Here is a 27031-nt window from a genome sequence, read left to right as displayed (position 1 = left end):
TATTATTATTTTGAACCTGCTGGTCATCTATGAACATTTGAACATCTTGGCCATGTTCTGTTAGAATCTCCACCCGGCAGATCCAGAAGAGGACTGGCCACCCCTCATAGCCTGGTTCCTCTCTATGTTCTTTCCTAGGTTCTGGCCTTTCTAGGGAGTTTTTCCTAGCCACCGTGCTTCTACACCTGCATTGCCTGCTGTTTGGGGTTTTAGGCTGGGTTTCTGTACAGCACTGTGTGACATCAGCTGATGTAAGAAGGGCTTTATAAATACATTTGATTGATTTGATTGTTGGGTCATTATCCTGGGAAAAACAAATGATAGTCCACTAAGCACAACCAGATGGGATGGCGTATCGCTGCAGAATGCTGTGGTAGCCATGCTGCTTAATTGTGCCTTGAATTCTAAATAAATCACTGACAGTATCACCAGCAAAGCACCATCACACCTCCACCTCCATGCTTCACGGTGGGAACCACAAAATGCGGAGATCATCAGTTCACCTACTCTGCGTCTCACAAAGACACGGCTGTTGGAACCAAAAATCTCAAATTGGACTCAGACCAAAAGACAGATTTCCACAGGTCTAATGTCCAATGCTCGTGTTTCTCTGCCAAGCAAGTCTCTTCTTATTATTGGTGTCTTTAGTAGTGGTTTCTTTGCAGCAATTCAACCATCATGGCCTGATTCACGCAGTCTACTCTGAACACTTGAAGAAACTTCCAAAGTCATCAAGGCAAAGGGTGGCTACTTTGAAGAATCTCAAATATAACATATATTTGATTTAACACTTTTTGGTACTACATGATTCCATATGTGTTATTTCATAGTTTTGATGTCTTCACTTTATTCTACAATGAGAAATAAAATATATATAAACCTCTGAATGAGTATGTTTGTCCAAACGTTTGACTGTACTGTATATACATCAGAAATATAAGCACATTGCAGCAGGTAGTTAATATAAGAAACTGTGTTGGCCTCCATGTTATAACCCAGAAAAAACATCCCAGTCTTCTCAGGAATGGACACGTTTTGTCACTTTGGCATGTCAGGCACCATCGCTATACGAGGTTTATCTTGAGAGATGTGACATTCAGCTGAGACAATGAGCCGTCTGCAGGAACACTCTTATTTCACTCTATTGAAAAGAGGGAGTTTTTTTTATCTCTCAATGACATGGTTATTATCATGATGATCACTTTTTCTCCTGAAATAAGATTTATTTTCCTCTCCAAGCAGTGTTAGGGCAGCTATGTTAGAAAGCATCCAGACCCTGAACCATAGTCAAGGTTCCAATGCATCCTACAATTTCTTCATTTGCTAGAGGTCACAGCTACTATGGTTGCTCCCTTGACATACTGATGGCCAAACATGCAAAGGCTTTTTCATTGTTTATAAACTGATTGAGAGAAGCAGAAATACCTCCGCAATTCATTCCAGGAAGAGATATGGTGTTTATGTCGTGTATAAATGCAAATTGTCTTTATTTAAGACAATCTGGTGCATCTTGATGACATGTGGATGACAATAAGGAGATGGTCACCTTGCTAGAATTCTGTGATGTTATTGTTTTACAGACAGTGGAGGTGACCATACACAATGAGCTGTTTGTTCTTACTTTCGTTCACATTTCATTCAATCTTTGCCAAGTGACACTGGCAGGACATAATTAAATTATTTATTTATGTTTGCAAATCCATTACAAGTTATCCTCATACAGTGGGAGAACAAGTATTTGACACACTGCCGATTTTGCATGTTTTCCTACTTACAAAGCATGTAGAGGTCTGTAATTTTTATCATAAGGTACACTTCAACTGTGAGAGACGGAATCCAGAAAATCACATTGTATGATTTTAGTAATTAATTTGCATTTTATTGCATGACATAAGTATTTGATACATCAGAAAAGCAGAACTTAATATTTGGTACAGAAACCTTTGTTTGCAATTACAGAGATCATACGTTTCCTGTAGTTCTTAACCAGGCGAGTAATGTTCAGTGAGATGTTCTCTCATTTGTGTCTGGAAGTAGCTAGCAAGTTAGCTTAGGTGCTTGACTGCTGTTAGTACAGAATGCTCAGATCAACCCTTAAAAAGTTGGGTGGGGCTAATGCTTAAGAGGGTGTGAACAATGCTGAATGGGTGTAGACAAGGAAGGGCTCTCTAGTAGTAGTACCAAAACATTCAAAGGCCATTTTCTCAAAAGTGAGTTTACAAGTTTAACAACTTTCAAAGCAGAAGTACTTTCCCATTGTTCCTCAACTGTAGTGTATGATATACCATTTTCTAGCTCTGTCTACTTTTATCCAATGTAAAAAACATAATTTCAAAACATTTCTATAAGACCGATTTGAGCCGGTCGGTCAAATTTGTTCCAATACCCTGAGTCACATCRACACATCTATACTCAGAATAGTTAGGTTTTAACTTAGGTGCTGTTGTGACATGTGAATACAGCTGTTCAAGGCTCTATTTTCAGATGAAAAGTGATGTCAACAAAAAGTATTAATTAATGAAACTCAAAGGTTGAACAAGATAGATGTACTTTCAACATTTACACAGAAGTGCCAGCAGTCTCTTCTCGGCTTGCTTTTGAGCTTGTATACAGTGTCACCGATGAACAAGGTACTCAATCTCGTTCGCTGAAGGACAATGGTACAATATGAAGGCCCAAATATCATGTCAGTGCACTGCTGCAGGTTCAAGGGGATTGGATCACMTTTTGTGTGTCAAACGGACTCAATTCTACATCCACAGAAAAGCGGAGTGAGACTGGAAGAGAACTGAGAAAGAACAGACTTTGTGGGGGCTAAGGGAGAGGGTGGATGAAAAATTGCCTTGTTGCGTTAGTTTCTCTCTGATCCCAACTGGAACGATACATGTATCTGAGAGATGATCTGTCTACCTACAGTATGGCAGGCTGTGCTAAAAGCAGCCGCTGTCTACCTATAGTATGGCAGGCTGTGCTACAAGCAGCCGCTGTTACTACAGTACTTGCGGTGACAAGCAGCCGCTTGTCTACCTACGTATGGCAGGCTGTGCTTAAAGAGCGCGTCTACATCAGTATGCAGGCTGTGCTACAAGCAGCCGCTGTCTACCTACAGTATGGAGGCTGGATGCTACAGCAGCCGCTGTTACCTACAGTATGGCGGCTGTGCTTCAAGCAGCCGCTGTCTACTACAGTATGGCGCGGCTGTTCACAAGCCCGCTGTACTTACAGGTATGCGGCTGCTACAACGCAGCGCTGTCTCCCTTCCTACAGTATGCGGCTGTGCTACAGCAGCGCTGTTACCTACAGTAGGCGGGCGTCAAAGCAGCCGCTGTCTACTAGTATGGCAGGCTGTGTCACAGCAGCCGCTGTCTACCTACAGATATGGCAGGCTGTGCTACAAGAGCCGCTGTCTACCTATCAGTATGGCAGGCTGTGTCACAAGCAGCCTGTCACCTACGTATGGCAGGCTGTGCTACAAGCAGCCGCTGTTACTACAGTATGGCAGGCTGTGCTACAGCAGCCGCTGTACTACGTTGGGGCTGTGCTACAAGCAGCCGTGTCTACCTACAGTATGCAGCTGTGCACAAGCCGCGCTGTCTACCTACAGTATGGCAGCTGTGGCTACAAGCCCGCTGTCTACCTACAGTTATGGGGCTGTGCTACAGCAGCCCTGTCTACCTACAGTATGGCAGGCTGTGCTACAAGCAGCCGGTCACCTACAGTATGGCAGGCTGTGCTACAAGCAGCCCGTGTCTCTACAGTATGCAGGTGATGCAGGCGGCTCGTGCGTGCTACAAGCAGCCCTGTCTTACCTACAGTATGGCAGGGCGTGCTACAAGCAGCCCTGGTCTACCTACATATGACGGCTGCTGCGCAGCAGCGCTGTCACTACTATGGCAGGGCTGTCACAGCAGCCTGTCTACCTACAGTATGGCAGCTTGTGTAACAAGCAGCGCTGTCTACTACGTATGGCAGGCTGTGCTACAAGCAGCCGCGGCTCTCACCTAGTTGCAGGCTGTGCTACAAGCAGCGCTGTCTACCTACAGTATGGCAGGCTGTGCTACAGAGCAGCCGCTGTCACCTACAGGTATGGCAGGCTTGCTACAAGCAGGCCGCTCGGTTTACCCAGTTGGAGGCGGTGCCCAAGCAATGCTGTCACAGATGCAGGCTGCTGCTCAAGCAGCCGCTGTCTACCTACAGTATGGCAGGCTGTGCTACAAGCAGCCGCTGTCTACCTACAGTATGGCAGGCTGTGCCACAAGCAGCCGGTTACATCCCTGTGTGCCTGTGATGAGCTGGCAGGACCTGGTGATAAAGCTGATGGAGGTGGTGGTATCAGGTGGCAGGTTGGGTAATTACAACTCTCTATTTGGGCTGTGCAGCGATCCTGGGCCCGATAAGGAAAAAGGGGCAGCTTTAATGCACCCGCTAAATGGTGGGAAAGAGTGGATCATGGCAAAGTAATCTCAATGCCTGCAGGGACACATGTGTCTTCTTTGGGATTTAAAGCACAGGACTTGGCGAGAGAGAAAATGTGGGTGTTTTATTTTAAGCAAAAAAATGGTGCCCTTTGTAAGGTTGCAGGGATATCTGACTTTATGACAAAAGGTTAAAGGTTGCTCTAGAATGATTCAGGAAGTCTATTTAGCCACCGCTGTTATTTAGTTTTGCCTAAAGGTGTGGAGATGTCCTTCAATGAATGATTATATGTAAAGCACTGACAAGACTTATCAATCTCGGAGGTCTTATCTACCTTGTGATTTCCTTGTCCTACAGTGGCTTGCGAAATATTCACCCCAATTGGAATTGTTCCTATTTTGTTGCCATACAACCTGGAATTAAAATGGATTTTTGGGGGGTTTGTATCATTTGATTTACACAACATGCCTAACACTTTGAAGATGCAAAATAATTTTTTTTGTGAAACAAACAAGAAATAAGACAAAACAACAGAAAACTTGACAGTGCATAACTATTCACCCCCCGCCCAAAGTCAATACTTTGTAGAGCCACCTTATGCAGCAATTACAGCTGCAAGTCTCTTAGGGTATGTCTCTAAAAGCTCGGCACATCTTGCCACTGGGATTTTTGCCTATTCTTCAAGGCAAAACTGCTCCAGCTCCTTCAAGTTGGTTGGGCTCTGCTGGTGTACAGCAATCTTTAAGTCATACCACAGATTCTCAAATGGATTGAGGTCTGGGCTTTGACTAGGCCATTCCAAGACATTTAAACGTTTCCCCTTAAACCACTCGATTGTTGCTTTAGCAGTATGCTAAATCAGATCATCAAATCAAGTTTATTTTATATAGCCCTTCGTACATCAGCTAATACCTCGAAGTGCTGTACAGAAACCCAGCCTAAAACACCAAACAGCAAGCAATGCAGGTGTAGAAAACTGCCAGTTCTCAGGTCCTCAAGGCTTGAATTGACAAGCCCCCCCCCCCCCCCCCCCACCATTGCTGAGTGGGGCAGGTGAGCTGCTGTATCATGCTAGGCAGACTGTCTACAATACTGTAGAATTCAGCGTCTTGACTTCTACTTTGTTTACTGCTGCTCTGGTTAATGCTCCGTTTACGAGAGGATTTTTTGAATTCATTTATCGTTTTTAATTCATACTATTAGGTTTTAGGTGGGAGTAACTGTGTTGCTCTTTACAAAAGTAATTCACAGTGGAGAAAGACATCAAGTTGCCATGGGGAGCAATACAGACCGTATAATTCGGATAATTACACAATGGAGAGTATTTGGCACTTATTGAATATGTTTTCAGAACACATCATGCAAAACAGGTCACATTACATTTTTAAACCCACGACAAATATGAACTTTGCTCACATCAATTATGTATTTTCTCAAGCTCGATATGACTATTTCATGTAATGCAGGAGACCTTATTGTTGATTTGCTAACCTGTCATTATGTATCTTGACACTGGAACGTCTACTAGGCATTGTTACAAACACAGAAGACATGGGACCAAATGACTTCTAATCTAAATACAACAACAAACATCTTTAAATAGTAATCAATTGGATTTACACACGACTGAACTGTCAGTCATTAGCTCTATCTATGTATTAAGATAAGAACTGAAGCAATTGGTATTCAATGGATGAAAAATGTACTTCTTTCAATAGCGTCTGGCTCAGGAGATCATGCAGAGACATCCCTCCGCTGTTTAATGGATGTTAAATTGAAACTGAACAGCTTTCACTGCTATGTCATTTTTTATTTTCAATGTAAAGAATTTCGTCATCATTTCTAATAGATGTTTTTTGTTCATTGTCCCGTAATTCTCAATACACACTATTTCCTCAATGCTTAACCACAGAAGTGCCTATGTGAGGAAGCTGCCTGAGCTCTCGTGTGTTCATGGAGAAGAGATATCGAGCATGTTTTTACTTAGCCCTATGCGCTTTAATATCTCAAAACCATCTGAACGATGCAAAACACAATTGTTTCATTAAAATAAATGAATCATGATGTGCACATGCGTGTGGCACAACGATAAGCGGCTATAAAAATAGGAACAATAGGGATGGTTGGAAATGGGTTAAAGAACCACTACCTGGTTAAAGAACCTGACTACCTGGTTAAAGAACTGACTACCTGGTTAAAGAACCTGACTACCTGGTAAAGAACCTGACTACCTGGTTAAAGAACCTGACTACTTGGCGGTGTAATGGTTTCACTCTCCTTCTAGTGATCTACTTGGCAAAGAGTTACAGTATTTATATGTCCTTATCTCTTCCCATAAAGGCCTGTGTCAGTCTAGTCTTAATTCTTCCCATAGAGGCCTGTTCAGTCTAGTCCTTAATCTCTCCATAGAAGGCCTGGTTCAGTCTAGTCCTTAATATCTTCCCATAGAACCTGGTATCTGTCCTTAATTCTTCCTATACCTGTTCGATTATCTCTTAATCATTTCCAGAACGCTGTTCAATCGTTAATCTGCCTAGAAGCTGTTCAGTCTAGTCCTTAATATCTTCCCATAGAAGGCCTGTTAGTCTAGTCCTTAATATCTTCCCATAGAAGGCCTGGTCAGTCTAGTCCTTAATATCTTCCCATAGACACCTGGTAAATCTGGTCCTTAATCTCTTCCTATATAAAGCCTAGTTCATTCTGGTCTTTAATCTCATTTTACAGAAGGCATGGTTTTCAATCTGGTCCTTAATCTCTTCCTATAGAAGGCCTGGTTCAGTTCTAGTACTGAAATCTCTTCCTATAGAAGGCCTGGTTCCTGGTCCGTAATACTCTTCCTATAGAAGGCCTGGTTCAGTCTGTCACTGACTTGCCTTCCTAGTAGAAGGCCTGGTTCAGTCTGGTCTTTAATTTCTTCCTATAGAAGCCTGGTTCAGTTCCTTGCGTCCTTCTAAATACCTCTTCTATAGAAGGCCTGGTTCAGTCTAGTACTTTAATCTCTTCCTATAGAAGGCCTGGTTCAGTCTGGTCCTTAATACCTCGTCCTATAGAAGGCCAGGTTCAGTCTGGTCCGTAATACCTTTTCCTATATAATGCCTGGTTCAATCTGGTCCTTAATCTCTTCCTATGTAAGGCCTGGTTCAGTCTGGTCCTTAATCTCTTCCTATGTAAGGCCTGGTTCAGTCCGGTACTTAATCTCTTCCTATGTAAGGCCTGGTTCAGTCCGGTACTTAATCTCTCCCTATGTAAGGCCTGGTTCAGTCCGGTCCTTAATCTCTTCCTATAGAAGACCTGTTCAGTCTAGTCCTTAATCTCTTCCTATAGAAGGCCTGGTTCAGTCCGGTCCTTAATCTCTTCCTATAGAAGACCTGTTCAGTCTAGTTGTCAGGAAGGGGGATGAAACAATAGGGCAGAAGACAGAAGGCAGGGCTGTGATCAGGCAAGCACAAAGAAAAGACCACCACATCATGTCAAGCCCCCCAGATATAGGGATTTTACTGCAAGTAAAACAACCAACTTGTGCTGCTATGTCTGCAAATTATCTCACCTCTTGGGCTTCCATTTCAGACTATATGATGGCTAGGGCTTTGGAGTGAACCGTGTGAGATCTCTCCATAAAAATGTCCCCTGTGGGCTTGTTTTGCTGTCTGCCTTCCAAATGCATGCTATTTTTCTTGTCAGCCTTATCACCAGTCAGTGTGCTGTGAAGTGGGAGGGCTCTGCTCCCTCCGTCTCAGAGGATGGACCCAGGCTTTATCACCAGGTAATTCTCCCACTCTCACCAGCCCATCTTATTCCCACTCTAACCTCAGCCCCGGGAGAAGGAAACACAACACAACAGAAAGGGGCTGAAAAAACACTAATTTACATCAATTTATTAGATCTTAATTACATGTGTTGGCCAAGCTGGCAAATTGTGTTACTATTTCAGTAAATAGAAAAGGCAGTGAATGAATCATTGCTAAATCAAATAGGAGTGAGGTTCAGGTGTGGAAATACTAATTGAATTGAGGGTTTAATCAGCGAGGCTTTATCATCAGGAAAGTCAATCTCAGGGTGCACACTATAATCTGCTGGTCATGCTTCAGCAACAGGCTATTATGAAACTGTTATTATACACAGTATAAATGCTGCTGAGTTCAGAATTAAATGTGTTTTATTTTTTTACCCAACAAATTGCAATAGTGGGGAGTAACATTTATGAGGTTCACGATTATGAGAAGATGAAAAGCATCTATTTTTGTGCTCAATGGACTGTACACTTACTATCTACAGCTGATAAAAACTTTTCCCTTAACTTATTCATATAATTCATWGCATTTTGCGTGTTTGTGTCATAAAAGGAGATGCTCTTCACAGTGATTCGCGTGGTTCTCTGCTGGAATGTTATCTAAAGCAATGACAGCCCCACAATAGGAGCACAACATAGTGTTGAGAGAGACGCGAATACTTTCAGTTGAGGCTGCAGCTTGTCTCTCTCAAAACGTCAAGGTGCACTTGTCAATCAGCGGCCGGTCCTTTTGACTCGCATCATCTCCTGACGATCAGGCTGCCTCCAAGTGGAGACAATGGAGCAGTTTCAGTGACAAGGCCACTATTTCCCGGACACAATGAAACAACATTAGCGTTACTCGTTTAGGCTCATCAAATTGCGAAAAGTATATCACACCAACTAGAGGACGGACAACTACAGCAGTCAATGTCCCTTCTAAGTAGCGCATCCTATTGAGTTCATCCAATGTTCCAATGTCATTCAATCAAATAACTTGTTTTCTTTATTAATTGTTTTTACTGCATGATGTATAGCACATTATATCTCAACGTATCCCATCAACCCCTCCTCATCCTGTATTACTGATTATTTCAACACTGTAATGGCTGATGGGATGGCATGGACATGAGAGTTTTCATGAGAACTAATTGAAATTACGGACAGGCTACGACTTTAGGACAAGACCTAGTATGTGTATGCACTAATAATAATAGTAATAATAATACCAATATGTAATAATAATCATCATAATACTCATACTAATATGTAATAATAATAATAATGATAATAATAATAATAATAATAATATAGAAATTACGGGAGAAAGGAAGACTCAATATTGACACTGTTCAGTAGGCTGCCTGTCTTACCAGCTGAGTTGTCATAAATTCCGACTCAGGTACAAATGCAAATCATTCATGAAAGACGACTTTATATTTAATTCAATTTGGCATTAATTCATACACTATATCAAATTAAATGCAAGGACTACAAATCGGCATGTCAATTGTTTGATGCAGCCTTTTTTTCACTTTTTCATTTTAATAATTATGCACAACCGAGAAGGTGCGGGAACAAACCACTTAAACAGACYATTTACTCAACGAGTCTTTCAGATAACTGTAATTGCTTAGTTGAATATTCGACAACCTAATTTCGGTTGTCGATTCTCCGCCCTTGGGAAAGTCCTTTGAAGTGAAAGTGAAAGGGGAAATTCAGGAAAATAATTAATTTCACCAAACGCGATTAGAGACACTCTACCCTCGTCAATATTTAGGCGTATTTATGACAAACTGCTTTTCACAATATCAGAAAATTAAAGAAGACATTCTTTACTTAGCTATCTTGCGTCTAGGCATGTACCATTTCTATAATAGCAGTGCCACCCATGGAGCAAGGAACAGGCAGCGCCACTCAGGAAGAGATTAATGACATTATACTGTAGATGTAAGAGCCAGTGCAGAGTAGCCTATAACAGTAGGATATTTAGATCAAATAAAAAGTAAAGACCATAGTTATTTAGAAATAAAATAGTGTGCAGTTCAAGCTTTAATGTCACATGCGCAAGTGAAATTACTTTCTTGCCAATTCCAAACCCAACAATGCAGTAATCAATATCAATGTAGCACTAACAATAATATAAGGTAGAACAAAAACACAAAAAGTAAGAAGCTATATACAGGGTCAGTGTGTGTGTGTGTGTGTGTGTGTGTGTGTGTGTGTGTGTGTGTGTGTGTGTGTGTGTGTGTGTGGTTTGTGTGTGTGTGTGTGTGTGTGTGTGTGTGTGTGTGTGTGGTGTGTGTGTGTGTGTGTGTGTGTGTGTGTGTGTCGTGTGCGTACGTGACGTGTGTCATACGTGCGTGTGTGGAGTCAGTATAATGTGTGTGCATGGTATGAGTGTGTTGGAGTGTCAATGTGTAGAGTCCTGTGAGTGTGGTAGAGTCCTGTATGAGTGTATAGAGAGAAAGTGTGTGTGAGTGTGGTAGAGTCCTGTGAGTGTGTAGAGAGAAAGTGTGTGTGAGTGTGTAGAGTCCTGTAGAGGATGTGTGTAGTGTGTAGAGTACGTAGGGTAAGATGTGTGTGATTGTGTAGAGTCCTGGTAGAGATGTGTAGAGAGACAGTCAAAAAAAAATACAGGGTCAACTCAGATAGAATTGGGTAGTTGTGAGAGAGGAAAAGAAACAGACACCATTGTCAATACAACCCATATTTATATTTATTCATTTTGCTTTTGTACTTTTAACTATTTGCACATAATATGACATATGACATTCTTTATTATTTTGGAACTTTGTGTGAGTGTATGTTTCCTGTTCATTTTATTGTTCATTTCACTTTTTTTTATTATCTACTTCACTTGCTTTGGCAATGTTAACATATGTTTCCCATGCCAATAAAAGCACTTACATTGAAACATTTAAATGAATTGAGAGAGAGGGAGAGAGAGAGTAGCCTATTGACGTTTCCATGTCACCGCTCATTACCTCTGTCATTGGGCGGCATGTGCAATCAATTGTTTTAAAAATGAGCTTTTATTTAATTTACCAGTGTTCGGAGTGACCTTAAACTTACTGTATTTCAACGTACTCTAAGAAAAGCCTAGACTTCTCGGGAACAGTTTGGTTACAAGCCCATTGCGTTATTTAGCGTCTATACTAAAATGTTTTTTTTATTTTTATAAAGTAGTCTTACTAATATTATTTTAATATATTCTAATATAATAATATATCGTGGAAATAATAGGTTCGTGTAATGATGATCCATATGATAATATGCTATAAAGAAGACACTATAATTTCACTGTGAGGACATATGCCATGAGATGAGGGGATATAGCCAAATATACAGTGATGCGTTTTCACCCGAGTCCGTCGATGTGTGTGTCAGATGTACTGCGCATGCTCCTGGAGCACTTGAGTACCTGCCTCTGAAAACCTTATTTCACATGGGGCAGCCCGGAGTTATCAACCATTTGCGTAAACGCTGGATTCAAGTGCTGAGTGGTGGTTAACAGTCTGGCGATAGTAGCAAAACAAGATAAGAACTTCGCTAGGCATATTGCCTTCTGTCTTCTGTGCAATATTGATTTTCCTCGTCGGACAGCAACATGCATCAGAAAACGTAACTTTTACAGAGTTTCTCATCAGGACGCAGCGCATTGCTCTTTTCCAAACGGATATCTTACAACGGTGTGATGAAGCACTGAGATTTTACGTACGTTAATGAAATATGCTATTTTAAGAATTTTATCTCACACAYTTATTGTTTCTCTGCTAAATATACTTTAATTGGATTACTTAGTTGTATCATATATGTAGACCTATGTAACTTTGATTTGCGTTGTTAGGCAACCTGAGGCTTTACTGTCACTAAATACTAGAAAGAGACTTGACATATTGTCTGTGATATTTCCTTTTTCAGACCATAAGTACTTTGTACCAACATGTCTAAACCAATGGATCACGTAAAACGACCGATGAATGCCTTCATGGTTTGGTCCAGAGCGCAGAGAAGAAAAATGGCTCAGGAGAACCCAAAAATGCACAACTCCGAAATCAGCAAAAGATTGGGAGCGGAGTGGAAACTTCTCACTGAGTCGGAGAAAAGGCCATTCATTGACGAAGCTAAACGACTGAGAGCCATGCACATGAAGGAACACCCWGACTATAAATACAGACCTAGGCGAAAGCCAAAGACTCTGATGAAAAAAGACAAGTTTGCCTTCCCAGTGCCCTACAATCTTGGGGAGCACGACGCGCTAAAAGTTAGCGGTTTATCTCATGGAGCACTTTCCGAACACCTATTGGGGAACCCCGACAAGGCGGCAGCGGCGGCCGCAGCAGCGAGAGTCTTTTTCAACCCGTCCATGTCCACGAACCCCTATTCGTTTTTTGAGCTCGGATCGAAGATGTCAGAGCTATCCTCTCCCTCGTTTCCTTACCCATCTCTGGGCTACCCTGGTGGCACGGCTTTCTCTGGAACTGGCGGTGTCGGTGGAACTCACACTCACTCTCATCCAGCCCCGGGCAACCCAGGCTACATGATCTCCTGTAACTGTACGGGCTGGCCCTCTGCGGGTCTCCAGCCACCGTTAGCCTACATCCTACTCCCCGGGATGGGCAAACCTCAACTTGACTACCCTGCATATGCAGCGGCATTATGATAGCCTATTGGACTTAGGAGAGGTTTAAATGTGAAAAAATATTKATGCAAGAGTTTATTATGCATGCACAAACTTGTACATGTGATGAAGTGCTCGTRGTCTCAGATATCACATGTGTATGTATATTGATTAATGCCTTTATCTAAGGTCGGGCCTAATGCTTATTTAGAGAACTCTCGAAACTWATATTCAGCCATCATCTGTCAAATCCCAGAGGGACAGAACAAAAGGATGGCAGGAATACAGAGAGCAAAGGGCCCTTGTCAATGTGAATACTCATTTGAAAGGTACCATGTCTGTTGCTAAAGCACCGGCTTTACTGTCTTCTTATCAAGTAGGCAGTTTACTACATCACACAACAAATCAGATATAAACATGAACTGGTCATACTTATCTTCATATATTTTATCTGATAATTAAATATTGTTTAAGAAATATAATCACTTGCTTTTATATGATTTATATTGTTGGMCAAGAAGGATTGCTAATTTCTTGTGCTTCTGGCTACGCTCATGTTGCTTTCCTGTTTCAATCAGAACGACWTACGCCTGTAAATGTGTACAGCCTAAATGATGGTAATATTTAATTWGCCATTTGGCTAGTATTTGAGATGTGGTCTGGAACTGACTGGGTGGTTTGGCTCAAAATCCAGTTGATATTTTAAGTTTTCAAACACTGTTTATTGGATGTCTGTAATATTTATTGTTTAGTGGGAATCATTATGCTGATCCAGTTGATTGAACAGTGGACATACCTTGTCCTGTAACATTTGCACAGGAAATATTAAGTGCTTATGGGATGTAATTTATTTAAAGGAATCACACCGCCAAGTATGACGAGCCTAGAAGTTTTTTTTAATTCGACAACAATCGGTATCCTTTCTTTCAACATTGGCAATTCACCAAATTGTCTTTTTTTTCTTTTCTTGAGACCTTCGCATTTATGTGCATAAGGAGCAACACTCGTTTTTACTAACTCTTAATGAAGTTGTATGTTTTGTGTTTTATTTAAACACCACTTACATGTACTTTAAACTCGTAAATGCTATTATGTTCATATGTTGAACAAAGGGTTATAATAAAGCTATTGCGGACAAACAGAAAGAATCGCGCTGTAGTTCTTGCTGAATTTGCTAACAAGATGTTAATCTGAATTGCCCTGACATGGTCAGCCCAGGTGGAGTGTAATGTATCCTCCAAAGGCCGTGTTTGTTCGCGCTGTGAATAGCATTACTCGGAAATCTAAATCAACCCATTGTAATCAAGAGCCAAAACCTGATTTATCACAATTTTAATCGTGAATAGGAAGATAAAACTGAGTGGGTTTCTGTAAGCCCTCCAAGTAAAAATGAGCTCTTTAAGCCTGTAGAACAGAAATCTATTTGAGGTTTAAAACAGGGCCTGAATTAAGTGTCAGCTTCCAATTACAAAACACAACTAATTGCATTGTATTTAATGTATTTTTGTTATATATACTTTCTTCAACATTCGTCACTATGGCATGGTTTGTGTGTGTGTGTGMGTGGGGYGGGGGGGGGGGGGCACGTGTGCGTCTGTGTTGGTGATATCTCTGAATTTATGTTCATATTATGACATGTAATACATTGGACATGATATTTAAGCAAACTACCCCTCCTAGATTACATTAAGAAGTTAATTCATATGGATCAGAGCGATTATGCAAAACTAATTTGGACTGTCCAGGGATAATTATCATCCGACACGGTTAATTAAACCCTTTCACCATTCTGCATTCTCTATTGTAACACCCCGATCACTTCTTTCAACGGAACTTCCTGCTTAGCCCTGGAATTAACGCACAAGTGGCCTTGTTTCATTCAGTATGAAATAAAAAAAATATCAAATTCAACATTTATCCTCTCAACATTATTTCCGCACATTTTAAAACAAACGAAGTCAACGCTTCACCGGGGGACTTTTCTCTGTGTCTTTGGTCCCCATTCTGACACCAGTGTTTTATAACCAGCAGTTTGGCCTTGTTGGAGAATAGCCTACATACACATCAGTAGAGTACAATAGGCTATTATGGGATTATTATTTTTTTCCGAAAACAGAAAGGATATTTATTTTGATTATTGTTTTTTTGAAGGTATCACTTATTTGATCGTTTTTGGTAGGTAGTAAACCAGAGATTGTTAAAAGGTAGTCAACAGTTGGCTGACCGAAACGCCTGAGAAGGTCGCCAGGTTAATAAAAGAGCGCGCATTACCATCTCAGTGAAAAAATCCCTCTCTTTATGTGGCCTTGTATTCTATATTTTACTTAAGGAAAGGGGGAGAAACCTGAACGAACTGTTTCTTCACTGGGAGCGTTTAGACGGTCGAGGAGGTTTTGTCTGCGAACAAAACGTGGGTTGGGAGGTTTTTTGTGAGAGTGTTGTTTGTTGAAGTGGAGCTCAGCAAAAGCGTCTGCTTTCCTTCATTGTGATGAAAGCAATCAGTGGTATTTGGAAAACTGTTAGCATTGTGCAGTTTTTCTGTGTCCATTGTGGAGGATTTCTTTTCACAAGGTTTTTTTCAGCCGATCCAGCTGGCCGGAGTGAATAGCACTGCAATGTGTACACGCTTTGTCCCTCCAAGCCCTTCAAGTAGGCCACATTGAATAGAGTGAGTTGACACTGCATGACAGTGAAACAACACAATAAAAAATACATGAGCACATGAATAGAAGTAGYCGCATAAATAAATAAAATGGGTGGCCAAAACTGGATAAACTGAATGACAAAACGGTGAAAGGAGGAACTAAAATATATTTAACACGCTAGATTAGCATTAGAATGCAATCTACAAGGCTGAACAATTGGTGAATAGGTTTACCGGCCAAGAAAGAAATGGACTAAATGCCTTTTGAATAGATAAGCCTATGCTTTTTTTTCTCCTTGGGAGAAAAGGGGCCTKAATGGGAAAGGTGGAGATGCAACTATGCAAATAACTGGGAGAAAACTTTTTTCTTAGAATTGTTTTTTCCAGAGTTGATTCCAAGATAGGCAGGTCATAGAAATACAGCCATGTCAGTGTCAGTATTGAAAATGACTAAAACCTTTTCTACAATCATGCTTGTAAGCAAGATTGAATTTCATGATCATTTCATTTTCATATTTTTTATTTAAACTGGATGCATGGAGACTGAATGATGATCATTGTCAAATCCCTCAATCACATCTCAAATGTCTCCGATTGCTTTAGCCTCCTAGCCAAAACCATGGCCCCAAAACACCATCTGCCATTTACCAGACTCACACTTGTAGAATCCAGAATGGTATGTCTGTTGTGTGACAATCCAAAAACACATTGTATACAGTATAAATCAAGGTTTGACCATATTTGTTTGAAATGGCATGATGTAAACACGTGAAGTTAGAAATTAGAAATACATCTTAGTCTCAAAGTGAATAGGAGTCTACAGTGGTCAAGCAGCCCGGCAACCTTTCTGTCTTGCTATAATTGGCAGATGGTCACTTCCATGTAGATAAGGGACATTTAAATGGAACTGAATATTTATACTAGTAATTGAAATAAACCTTTTCACCCACACATGCCCAGGCATGTCTTGGAACATSTTAATACATATATGCTTATGGAAATGAGTGAGGTGCCTTGTGTTTTGTAATTATTATTAMTATGGATCCCCATTAGTACATGCCAAGGCAACGTCTACTCTTCCAGGGGTCCAGCAAAATTAAGGCAGTTAWACAATTGTAAAAACATTACCATAGATTTCACAACACATTTTTTTATTTGCTTTTACTGCTTGGATCAGWWWCTTGATGTGGAATAGAGTTCCATGTAGTCATGMCTCTATGRAGTACTGTGCACCTCCCATAGTCTGTTCTGGACTTGGGGACTGTGAAGACACCTCTGATGGCATGTCTTGTGGGTATGGATGGGTGTCTGYGCTGAGTGCTAGTTACAGTATGGTTATGGTCCTGTCTTTGGGTTCGGGGAGGACAGTTTGTGTATTGTAGCTTGTTAGCTGCTGGGAAAAAGCCCTGCATCTTTTAGCCTTCGCTGGTTAAAGTCTGGGATCAGTGACATTTCAAAGATACTGGGACACCTGCTGTAAGAGAAAAACATATTATCCACCTTCATTGAGGTGGTTATTATTACACACCAACTCAATGGACACTACATGTGTGTTATTCAGCAMGRTTAATGTGGGTTACTGCTACAGTAGCCATTTAAAAATAATAATTACATTTAACCTTTATTTAACTAGGCAAGTCAGAGAAGAACAAATTCTTATTTACAATGACGGCCTACACCGGCCAAACCCGGACGACGCTGGGCCAATTGTGCGCAGCCCTATGGGTCTCCCAATCACTGCCGGTTGTGATACAGCCTGTGATACAGCCATAATATATCCTTTTACATTTATATGAGTTTTAGTATGCTGGCTATTACCATTGTCTTGGGCCTAGTGGTTAACTAATGGCTGTTGGAATTTTTGCAGGGGACAACGTTTTTGTCACCATCTTGCATGGTGAACCTGTGGAGTAAAATMATTCCCCCTTACTCAGAATGACACAATCACCTTGTGCTAGAAGAGTTGTATTTACGTCATTTCCACAGTGTATTTGAAATAACTACATCTCTCCAGATGAGGGGCGGTCACACAAGATCAATACAGTAAAGCACTATGATTTCCCACAGATTACATTCATTATAGTTTACTCAATATTTAMTTCTGAATTCATTTAACCCTTATATTAGTCCCATTATACATCATCTTGGGAATATATATATATGTGRAATTGTTTGTCATTTAGCAGGCACACTTATGCAGAGTGCTTTACAGGATGTGCTCAAGGCGCACATCAGGTTTTTCACCTAGTCAGCTCAGGGATTTGAACCAGAGATGTTTCAGTTACAGCCCAACTCTCCAAACCGCTAGGCTACCTCCAGCCCATATCATACACATCATATTTAGTCTCATCATTGTCAACATATACAAATGTTTTTTTCTAGTTTCACATTATTTCAAAAATATATATATAAATAATGCATCTGCGTTACAGTAGATCAACAAGCAACGTAAAGGTTTCTCTCATGATTTCAAGCCTTGGCTGTCTCAGATTTTCATAAACCCTTTTATGTGCCTGTAAGACATTTGTAGAGGAGAGATTAGGCAAATGAACATGCATATGTAGCACTGGGTCAACTCTATGGTGACCTCGGAAAGATATACAGACGTTCTACATTCCCAATTTGCTCGGGGCTACCCCACGAGGGCTTGGATTAAAGCCTGGCTTCAATGGTTTAGTTGGATCAAATTTAGCATTTTTCTCAGAGATGAATACTAATAAACCATCATCAGCTCTTTGTTGTGTTTTATTTCATGAATTTATATAATTGGGACACATTTTTGGAACAGATCTGTATATTCTATACTGAACAAAAATATATAAAGGCAAACATGCAACAATTTCAACGATTTCACTGAGTAACAGTTCATATGAGGAAGTCAGTAACTTGAAATTAATTCATTAGGCCTTAATCTATAGATTTCACATGACTGGGCCCCCCACTGGGAAGCTAGGCCCAGCCAATCAGAATGAGTTTTTCTCCTAAAAATGGCTTTATTACAGAAAMAAATACTTCTCAGTTTCATCAGCTGTCCGGGTGGCTGGTCTCAGATGATCCCGCAGGTGAAGAAGCCGGATGTGGAGCTCCTGGGCTGGCGTGGTTACACGTGGTCTGCGGTTGTGAGGCCGGTTGGACGTACTGCCAAATTCTCTAAATTGATGTTGGAAATGGTTTATGGTAGAGAAATGAACAATAAATTATCTGGCAAAAACTTTGGGGAACAWTCCTGCAGTCAGCATACCAATTGCACACTCCCTCAAAACTTGAGACATCTGTGGCATTGTGTGTGACAAAACTGTTAATTTTAGAGCGGCCTTTTATTGTCCCCAGCACAAGGTGAACCTGTGTAATGATCATGCTGTTCAATCAGCTTCTTGATATGCCACAACTGTCAGGTGGATWGATTATCTTGGCAAAGGAGAAATACTCACTAACAGGGATATAAACAAATGTGTGCACAAATTTGGAAAGAAATAAGCTTTTGTGCATATGGAAKATTTCTTGGATCTTTTATTTCAGCTCATGCAACATGGGACCAACACCTTACATGTTGCGTTCATATTTTTGTTCAATATAGTATGGGTGGAGAAAGAGAGATCGAATGCTAAAGGGCAGGTTTCTCTGTTAAGAACCTCAAAGACATCGCTGACTTCTCCAGCTCATTTCAGGCAAATCAAAGTGTGAAAATATCCTTTCCTGGAGCAATCTCTCCATCATCAGGTTGCGTCAAGAATGTTTATGAAGGCTATGCGCCGTATTACCTGTAATCTCCAGAGAAGGACCGGCTCCATTTCTTACTTCTCTATGCTCACAGGAGGGGAAAATGCCCCCAAAATATCTTCATTTGCACCTTTCCTACCAAACCTCCATGTCTCATATCAAAGGCTCCAAAGCATACATGTCACTGTGCCCAAGGTGACCAGAAGAAATTAGAAAATCTCTACAGTACATTCCCATAAACATGCCACATCCTCTGAAGTCTAGCTTCACTTTCAGGAGGTCCAAGTTTGTTTAAAAGTACATAATGCAATGGGTATATGGACTCCTGCTGGGGCTCAGGGAGGCATTCTGGAATCAGGAACAGGGAGGTGAGCTGAAGGTGTCTCCTCTTGCCCAGGTGAGAGCATGGTGGAGAACATGTTATTTATCACATTTCCACTAACATTATCCACGGGTATCTCTGAAGTATTTGAAGTGCATATTTGGTCTTTGACCGAATATTACTTTTACAAATCCATATTATTGAAGGCCACCACAACATAATAGATTTTTTACTCAAATAACTGGGTTAAATTCCAACAACTTGACTTATGCCTGCACTGTCACTGTGGTACATTTCTTTGTTGCTGCAGGAGGAAATGGTGAAACTACTTCCTCGTTCTTGTGTTTGTAGAACATTATGCTTCGGAGTCACTAAGGAAGGATATCTTAGATTATCTGTAAGTATTGTTGGCATAACTATACACAATTACTCAGGGAAGGTTTGTTCTGCGTTTGTATGGTCATCAAATTACTCATAGTTTTCCCCCCAGGCCGAGAATTCATCCAATGAAGTCAAGCAGTTACACAAGATATTATGAGGGAGAGGACTGGGATTTCCATGTGATCTTTGCACGAAAAGGATTGAAATGATGATCTACAGTAGATAAAGTGGCATCAGTTGTCTCAGCGGTCAGTTCTCTTGTGTTCTGTGGCCTGCCAGACAAAGCTTGCTAGGTCATATCGTAACCATTTCTAGAGAACAACTTGACTTTATTGACAGTATCAAGGTTAGACTCTACCTGTAGAAAGTATTCATTGCCTTTTGCGAATAGTCGAGGTATGTCACAGATAGAGTATAATTCAAAATGGTGTCTTTAGTAGCCCTTTCCTGGAGTCAAATGACCAAATCGTCTTCTAGTGGCCTCAAGGATGGAATGTTGTTAATATTTTTCATAATTTCATAATTAATCATCATTATTGTTGGCTCCCGAGTGGCGCAGTGGTCTAAGGCACTGCATTGCAGTGCTAGAGGCGTCACTACAGGCCCTGGTTTGATCCCAGGCTGTATCACAACCGGCCGTGATCGGGAGTCCCATAGGGCAGTGCACAATTGGCCCAGTGTCGTCTGGGTTAGGGAAGGGTTTGGCCAGGGTAGGCTGTCATTGCAAATAAGAATTTGTTCTTAACTGACTTGCCTAGTTAAATAAAGGTTAAAAAAAAAAAAATTTACTGCTGAAAATCTAGTGTTTCTATGTCAAAAGGTTTTGTTATATTTCAGTCTTCTGTGATGTATATAAAGTCTAATATTGCACTGCAAACTCAAAATTGAATACATTTCAACTCTATATCTGACACGGTAGAGGTGTCTTTTTTTTGTCCATGACCATATGTGTGAGGTGTATACTTTGTTTCAAATATATTTGTTTAAGACTACCAAGAAACACTCTGTGTGACCTTATTTAGCCCACTGTAGTAATAACTGTATCAATAGCATGTCTACTGTCAAAATCAAGCACAAATTACTCACAGGAGTAAGAGTATTTGAACATGAATCAAATTGCCATAGCTGTTAGAGACAGGTAAGCTGTAAGATACCAGGTCTACAGATGTAGGATCTTAATTTGATCACCGGGTTGCAGGAGAACTTTCCTGGAATGCAGGAAATGTAAATTGTAAATTGTATAGTGTATTTGAGGTTTAAAAAGTCTTCTGAAGTTTGTAATTTGCACTTACTGAAAATATATCAACCCCTACTATGTCGGTACCACTTTGCTTGACACCCAGCGTCATAACACATTACGACACTGTCATAACCATGTCATAATATGTCATAACAGCTGACATAACTTGCCATAACCTGCTATAAGATGGTAATAACATTGTCGTGACACATATATTTAGACCTGTTGTGACATATATTGTGTTATTTTATGGCTGGTTATGACACCTACATAAGAGTGTAAAACCCCACAAAACTTACAGCACAAGGCAAAACAATCCATTACACCATAGCCTACATGTCAACAATATGTTTATGTTTTATATATATATGTATRTTTTTAGAAAACCATATTAAATTATCATTGTAATTGTGCACACATTGATGTCAGACATGCACCTACCCTCAATGCTCTGTTGCTGATGACTGGGATGAATGCAGAAGCAGATTTTAGGAGCAGGACTCTCTTTTCGACTGATAACTGATATAAGGGCATGTACGTGATAGTCTTATCTGGCTTGTATGATTCTGATGGTCACAATGCTTCTTGACAGTGTCATGAAGTGTATTTTCTTAGTCCAAGAAAGTGACACAAGAAATTGACAAAGGACAATCATAATGCTTCATGACAGTGTCATAAAGTGTATTTTCTACAAGTTGTTTAAAATATGACGAAAAAACATGACTGTAAAGAATTCATTACGACAACAACAAGGGATTTAAAACCTGTTGAGGCCACGGGTGCCGCTAGCGGCACTCCTCCCACATTCCATTGAAAAGGCAGAGCGGCAAATTCAAAAAACAAAATTGAAATATTTAACTTTCACACATTAACAAGTCCAATACAGCATTTGAAAGATAAACATCTTGTCAATCCAGCCAACATGTCCGATTTTTTAAATGTTTTACAGAGAAAACACCACATATATTTATGTTAGGTCACCACCAAATAAAAAAAGACAGACAGACATTTTTCACAGCACAAGTAGGCTGCATGTAGCATGCACAAGCCAACCTAACTAACCTAGAACCAACCTAAATAACCTAGAAAAAACTACCTCAGATGACAGTCCTAAGTCTATAACATGTTACACAATAAATCTATGTTTTGTTCAAAAAAATTGCATATTTAGCTATAAATCAGTTTTACATTACTGCTACCATCATAGCTACAGTCAGAAATCGCACGGAGTAGCCAGAGTAAATACAGACACGAACTACCTAATTACACACATTAAATCATTTAGACAAGATATATGTGGATAGCTTATGAACAGTACAAATATCTTGTGAATCAGACAATATGTTCCGATTGTTGAAGTGTTTTACAGCGAAAACACCAATATATTTATGTTAGTTCACCACCAAAATAAAAAGACAGAACAGACAGTTTTTCCACAGCAACGTAGCATGCAAGTACTAACCTAAACTAACCTGAACCAACCTAGAACCAACCTAAATAACTAGAAAAAAACTACCTCAGATGACAGTCCTATAACATGTTACACAATAAATTCTATGTTTTGTTTCGAAAAAAATTGCATATTTTAAGCTATAATCAGTTTTTACATTATGCTACCTCAAGCACCATCACAGCTACAGTCAGAAATCGCACGGAGTAAGCCAGAGAAAAATACAGACACCAACGTCAACTACTAATTACACAACAATAAAACATTTCAGAACAATATATGTGGATAGCTAATGAAGAATAAGATCTTGTAACAGAGCCAATATTTTCCGATTTTTGAAGGTTGATACAGCGAAAACACAATATATCGTTATATTAGCATTAGCTTACTACAATAGCTAGCACACAGCAGCATTGGCTTCTAGTCAAACGGTAGCAATAGCACAGTTCGACAGATATATATGAAAAGCATCAAATTGGGTCCTTATCTTTGTGGATCTTCCATCAGAATTTCTCCAAGGGTCCTTTGTTCAGAACACGACTTTATTTGGATCCATAACGAACGATTTCCCTCAGAATTAGCAAGCAACATTAGCTAGCATTGCTAGCCTCTCCGTTCTTGAAACCAATTCTTGCGTCGCATCACGTCTAAATTCCAGAATAAATTTCAATAATATAATTAAACTATATTGAAAAAACTACTTTAAGATGATGATATGTGACATGTATCAAGAAAATCGAAGCCAGAGATCAATTCACCTTTAAAAAGGTTCTTCATGAGCCGAGTACAGGTCAGACTTCGCGCCCAGAAATAAATAAAAGTGCGCAGTTCTCAGTTCAAAGACGTTGTGTTCAGTTCCCTGGTCGAGATAATCAACTGATTATCTGATTTTTCTTCTCACTCCGCATTACACCACAGGCGAAGGCGTATGACTGTTTTTCTACAGTCATAAGTGACATGCCCTTTTATAGACAAGCTCCTGAAGGAGAGAGTTCGATTTTGGAAATCTCAGTTCCCGGTTAGGAAATGGTCTGAAAAGGAGTTTCTGTTTCACTTAGAGAAAATTCAACAAACGTTTTAGAAACTAGAGACTGTTTTCTATCCATAGTAATAATACTATGCATATTGTGACAAGCAAGAATTGAAGTAGAAAGGCCGTTTAAAAATCATACGATTTTCTCCAAAAGTGAAAACAGCACCCCTTGTCCTCAACAGGTTATACCCCTTACCAAGACTTTGAATACCATTGTTTCTAAATTGTGTAATTTAAGTTCAGGCACCACACTCTATTAGTTTTTTTCTTCTTCTCTTAATCATATCACAATCAACGTTTACCAGTTGAATGTAGACACACACAACAAAAAAATATTTACATTTGTCTGAAATATTAATACAAAATATGCAAATTAAGTGATATTTAATTAAATATGTCCATATTTGCATATACTGCAAATTCCTTTTCTGGACCACTGGATGCAGTCAGCCTAAATGTATTGGTTTAATTTTGTTAAGACACTCCAGGAACCAGACTTATTCAGACCCGATTATGGATAACATCTAAGTAAAATGGAATCTTTGGCACATTTTTCAAAGCAAACATTATCTAGAATATATTTATTTTTACAACATATCAAGTCTGAAGAACATAACCACAAACACTGGTGAATGCAGACTCTGAAGCTGAGGAAATGACGTGTGGGAAGAGTATGACTTTCAGGAAATGGCAGGTAAAGAACAAGTACATTGAATTTAGACTACCAATTGCTAAATTGCCTATTTTGATCCAATCCGCCATCTCTTCAAAGTAAGTTACTACATATAGTCCAGTTTGTAACATCTCTATGAAATGGCTTTAAAATATGTGTGATTTCCAAATGTATTGAACTTTAAATAATGGAGTATATATCCATTTAAAAGTAGTTAAAAAGCATGAAATGTTGATGACACTAGCATGACAAACTAAAGAAATATAGACATTTTTATGTTTACATTTTAAAACAGTCATATTAAAGGACCAAACTACCAAAACATCTCAACATTTATAAGTAAGATACAAAATGTCATTTCAGCCTGTGGTACCTGGCCTCATATTAAGTTTGATAGAATCCTAGTGCTTGGGTTCCATGGTGCAGTATGAAAGCTCACTGACACAATGTGACTCCTACTAAGTGACTACTCACTGTACTGGTTCACTGTAGGAATTACTGCTCAATTAGTCAATGTCTAGGATACTGGGAATTGTCAATTCAAATGTAAAATAACTCTATTACGATAACTCCATATGATAAGTATAATAGGTAACTCCAATATGATAAGTACTAATATGATAACTCCAATATGAAACTTCTAATATGATAACTCCAATATGAATAACTCTAATATGATAAGTATAATATGATAAGTATACTATGATAACTCTAATATTGATAACTCTAATATGATAATCTATAATAATGATAACTACTAATATGAATAACTCTTATATGATAATACTATGTGATAACACTAAATATGATAAGTATACTATGATAACTCTATATGATAACACAATTATAGTAACTATGTTAAATCTAATATGATAAGATAATATGATAACTCTAATATGATAAGTATAATACATAAGTTAAAATGATAACTCTAAATCGATAAGTATAATATGATAAGCATAATACGATAACTGTAAAGAGTATAATATGATAACTCTTAATATGATAAGTAAATAACATTAGTAATGATAACTCAAATGTATCTTTATTAACTAGGCAAATCATATTAAGAACAAATTCTTATTACAATGACATGCCTAGGAACAGTGGGTTAACTGCCATGACAGATCTTACCTTGTCAGCTCTGGATTTGATCTAGCAACCTTTACGGTTACTAGTCCAATACTCTAACCACTAGGCTACCTGCACCCAGTTGAATGTAGACATAATTATATGATACCTGCCACCCAGTTGAATGATAACTCTAATATTGATAAGTATAATATAAAAACTCTAATATGATAACTCTAATATGATAAGTATAATATATAAACTCTAATCATGATAAGTATAATATTAATAACTCTAATATGATAAGTATAATATAATAACCTATTAATAACTCTAATATGATAAGTATAATATAATAACTCTAATATGATAAGTATAATAAATAACTCTAATATATAACTCTAATATGATAAGTATAATATAATAACTCTAATATGATAAGTATCAATATAAAACTTAATATAATAACTCTAATATGATAAGTATAATATAATAACTCTAATATGATAAGTTAAAATAATAACTCTAATTTGATAACTCTAATATGATAAGTATAAATAATAACTCTAAATATATAAGTATAATATGATAACTCTAATATAATCAAACTCTAATATGTTGTTAAGTATAATATAATAACTCTAATATCAATAACTCTAATATAATACTCTAATATGTTAAGATATAAATATAATAACTCCTAATATGATAGTATAATATAATAACTCTAATATGATAAGTATAATATAATAACTCTAATATAATAACGTCTAATATGATAAGTATAATATAATAACTCTAATATTGATAAGTATAATAATAACTCAATATAATAACTCTAATATGATAACTCTAATATGTAAGTATAATATAATAACTCTAATATGATAACTCTATATGATAAGTATAATATAATAATCTATATGATAGATAATATATAACTCTAATATAATATCTAATATGATAAGTATAATATAACTCTAATATGATAAGTATAATATAATAACCTAATATGAAAGTATAATATAATAACTCTAATATGATAAGTATAATATAATAACTCTAATATGATTAAGTATCATATACATGCGTTCAGTAATATAACAGAAAGAATTTATAAACAACTATGAAGATGTCAGTTTTTTACATTATGTGGTCTTTCACCTAAAGACGTTTATAGTCAAATAAGAGTGTTGATACGGATTGGATTAAAGATGATGATGATAATAATGATGTGTATTTCTTGTGATGTGATTATCTTATCTGAGCTGATAAAAGACATGACCGATAAGTACAAACTTTGTGTTAAAAAAAAAGATCCCTCTCAAGCCATTAAAAAAAAATATATTACTTTTATATAACTAGGCAAGTCACTTAAGAACAAGTTCTTATCTATAATGACGGCTTACCTCGGCCAAACCCTGACAACGCTGGATCCAATTGTGTGCCAACCTTTGGGACTCTCAATCAGCGCCGTTTGATACAGCTGGAAATAAACCAGGGTCTGTAGTGATGCCTCTAGCACATGAGATGCAGTGCCTAGACCGCTGCAACCACTCTGGAGCCAAACATTAGTTTATGAGACACAAACCTATTGTGAGCACAGTCAATCAATTGACAAAGTAGACTTTGTTGAAATATCCATTTTAATAGTGTCCGTGGTGCACAAGAGCACCCCCTTCCACTTC

The 27031-nt window shown here is 38.7% G+C and overlaps 1 protein-coding gene across 1 annotated transcript; it reads left to right on the top strand.

Moving 5' to 3' along the window:
- The first annotated feature begins 11658 nt into the window (after positions 1 to 11658).
- LOC111959744 (transcription factor Sox-21-B-like) lies at positions 11659 to 13214 on the top strand. The gene is made up of 2 exons (XM_023981533.2): positions 11659 to 11902; positions 12110 to 13214. Exon 2 carries the CDS (start codon positions 12132 to 12134, stop codon positions 12849 to 12851), a length of 720 nt encoding a protein of 239 aa, XP_023837301.1. The 5' UTR covers positions 11659 to 11902; positions 12110 to 12131; the 3' UTR covers positions 12852 to 13214.
- Positions 13215 to 27031: the final 13817 nt, after the last annotated feature.

The sequence above is a fragment of the Salvelinus sp. IW2-2015 genome, linkage group LG36 (genome assembly GCF_002910315.2).
Source record: "Salvelinus sp. IW2-2015 linkage group LG36, ASM291031v2, whole genome shotgun sequence".
NCBI lineage: Eukaryota > Metazoa > Chordata > Actinopteri > Salmoniformes > Salmonidae > Salvelinus > Salvelinus sp. IW2-2015.
This window is presented reverse-complemented; position numbering and strand designations above follow the sequence as displayed.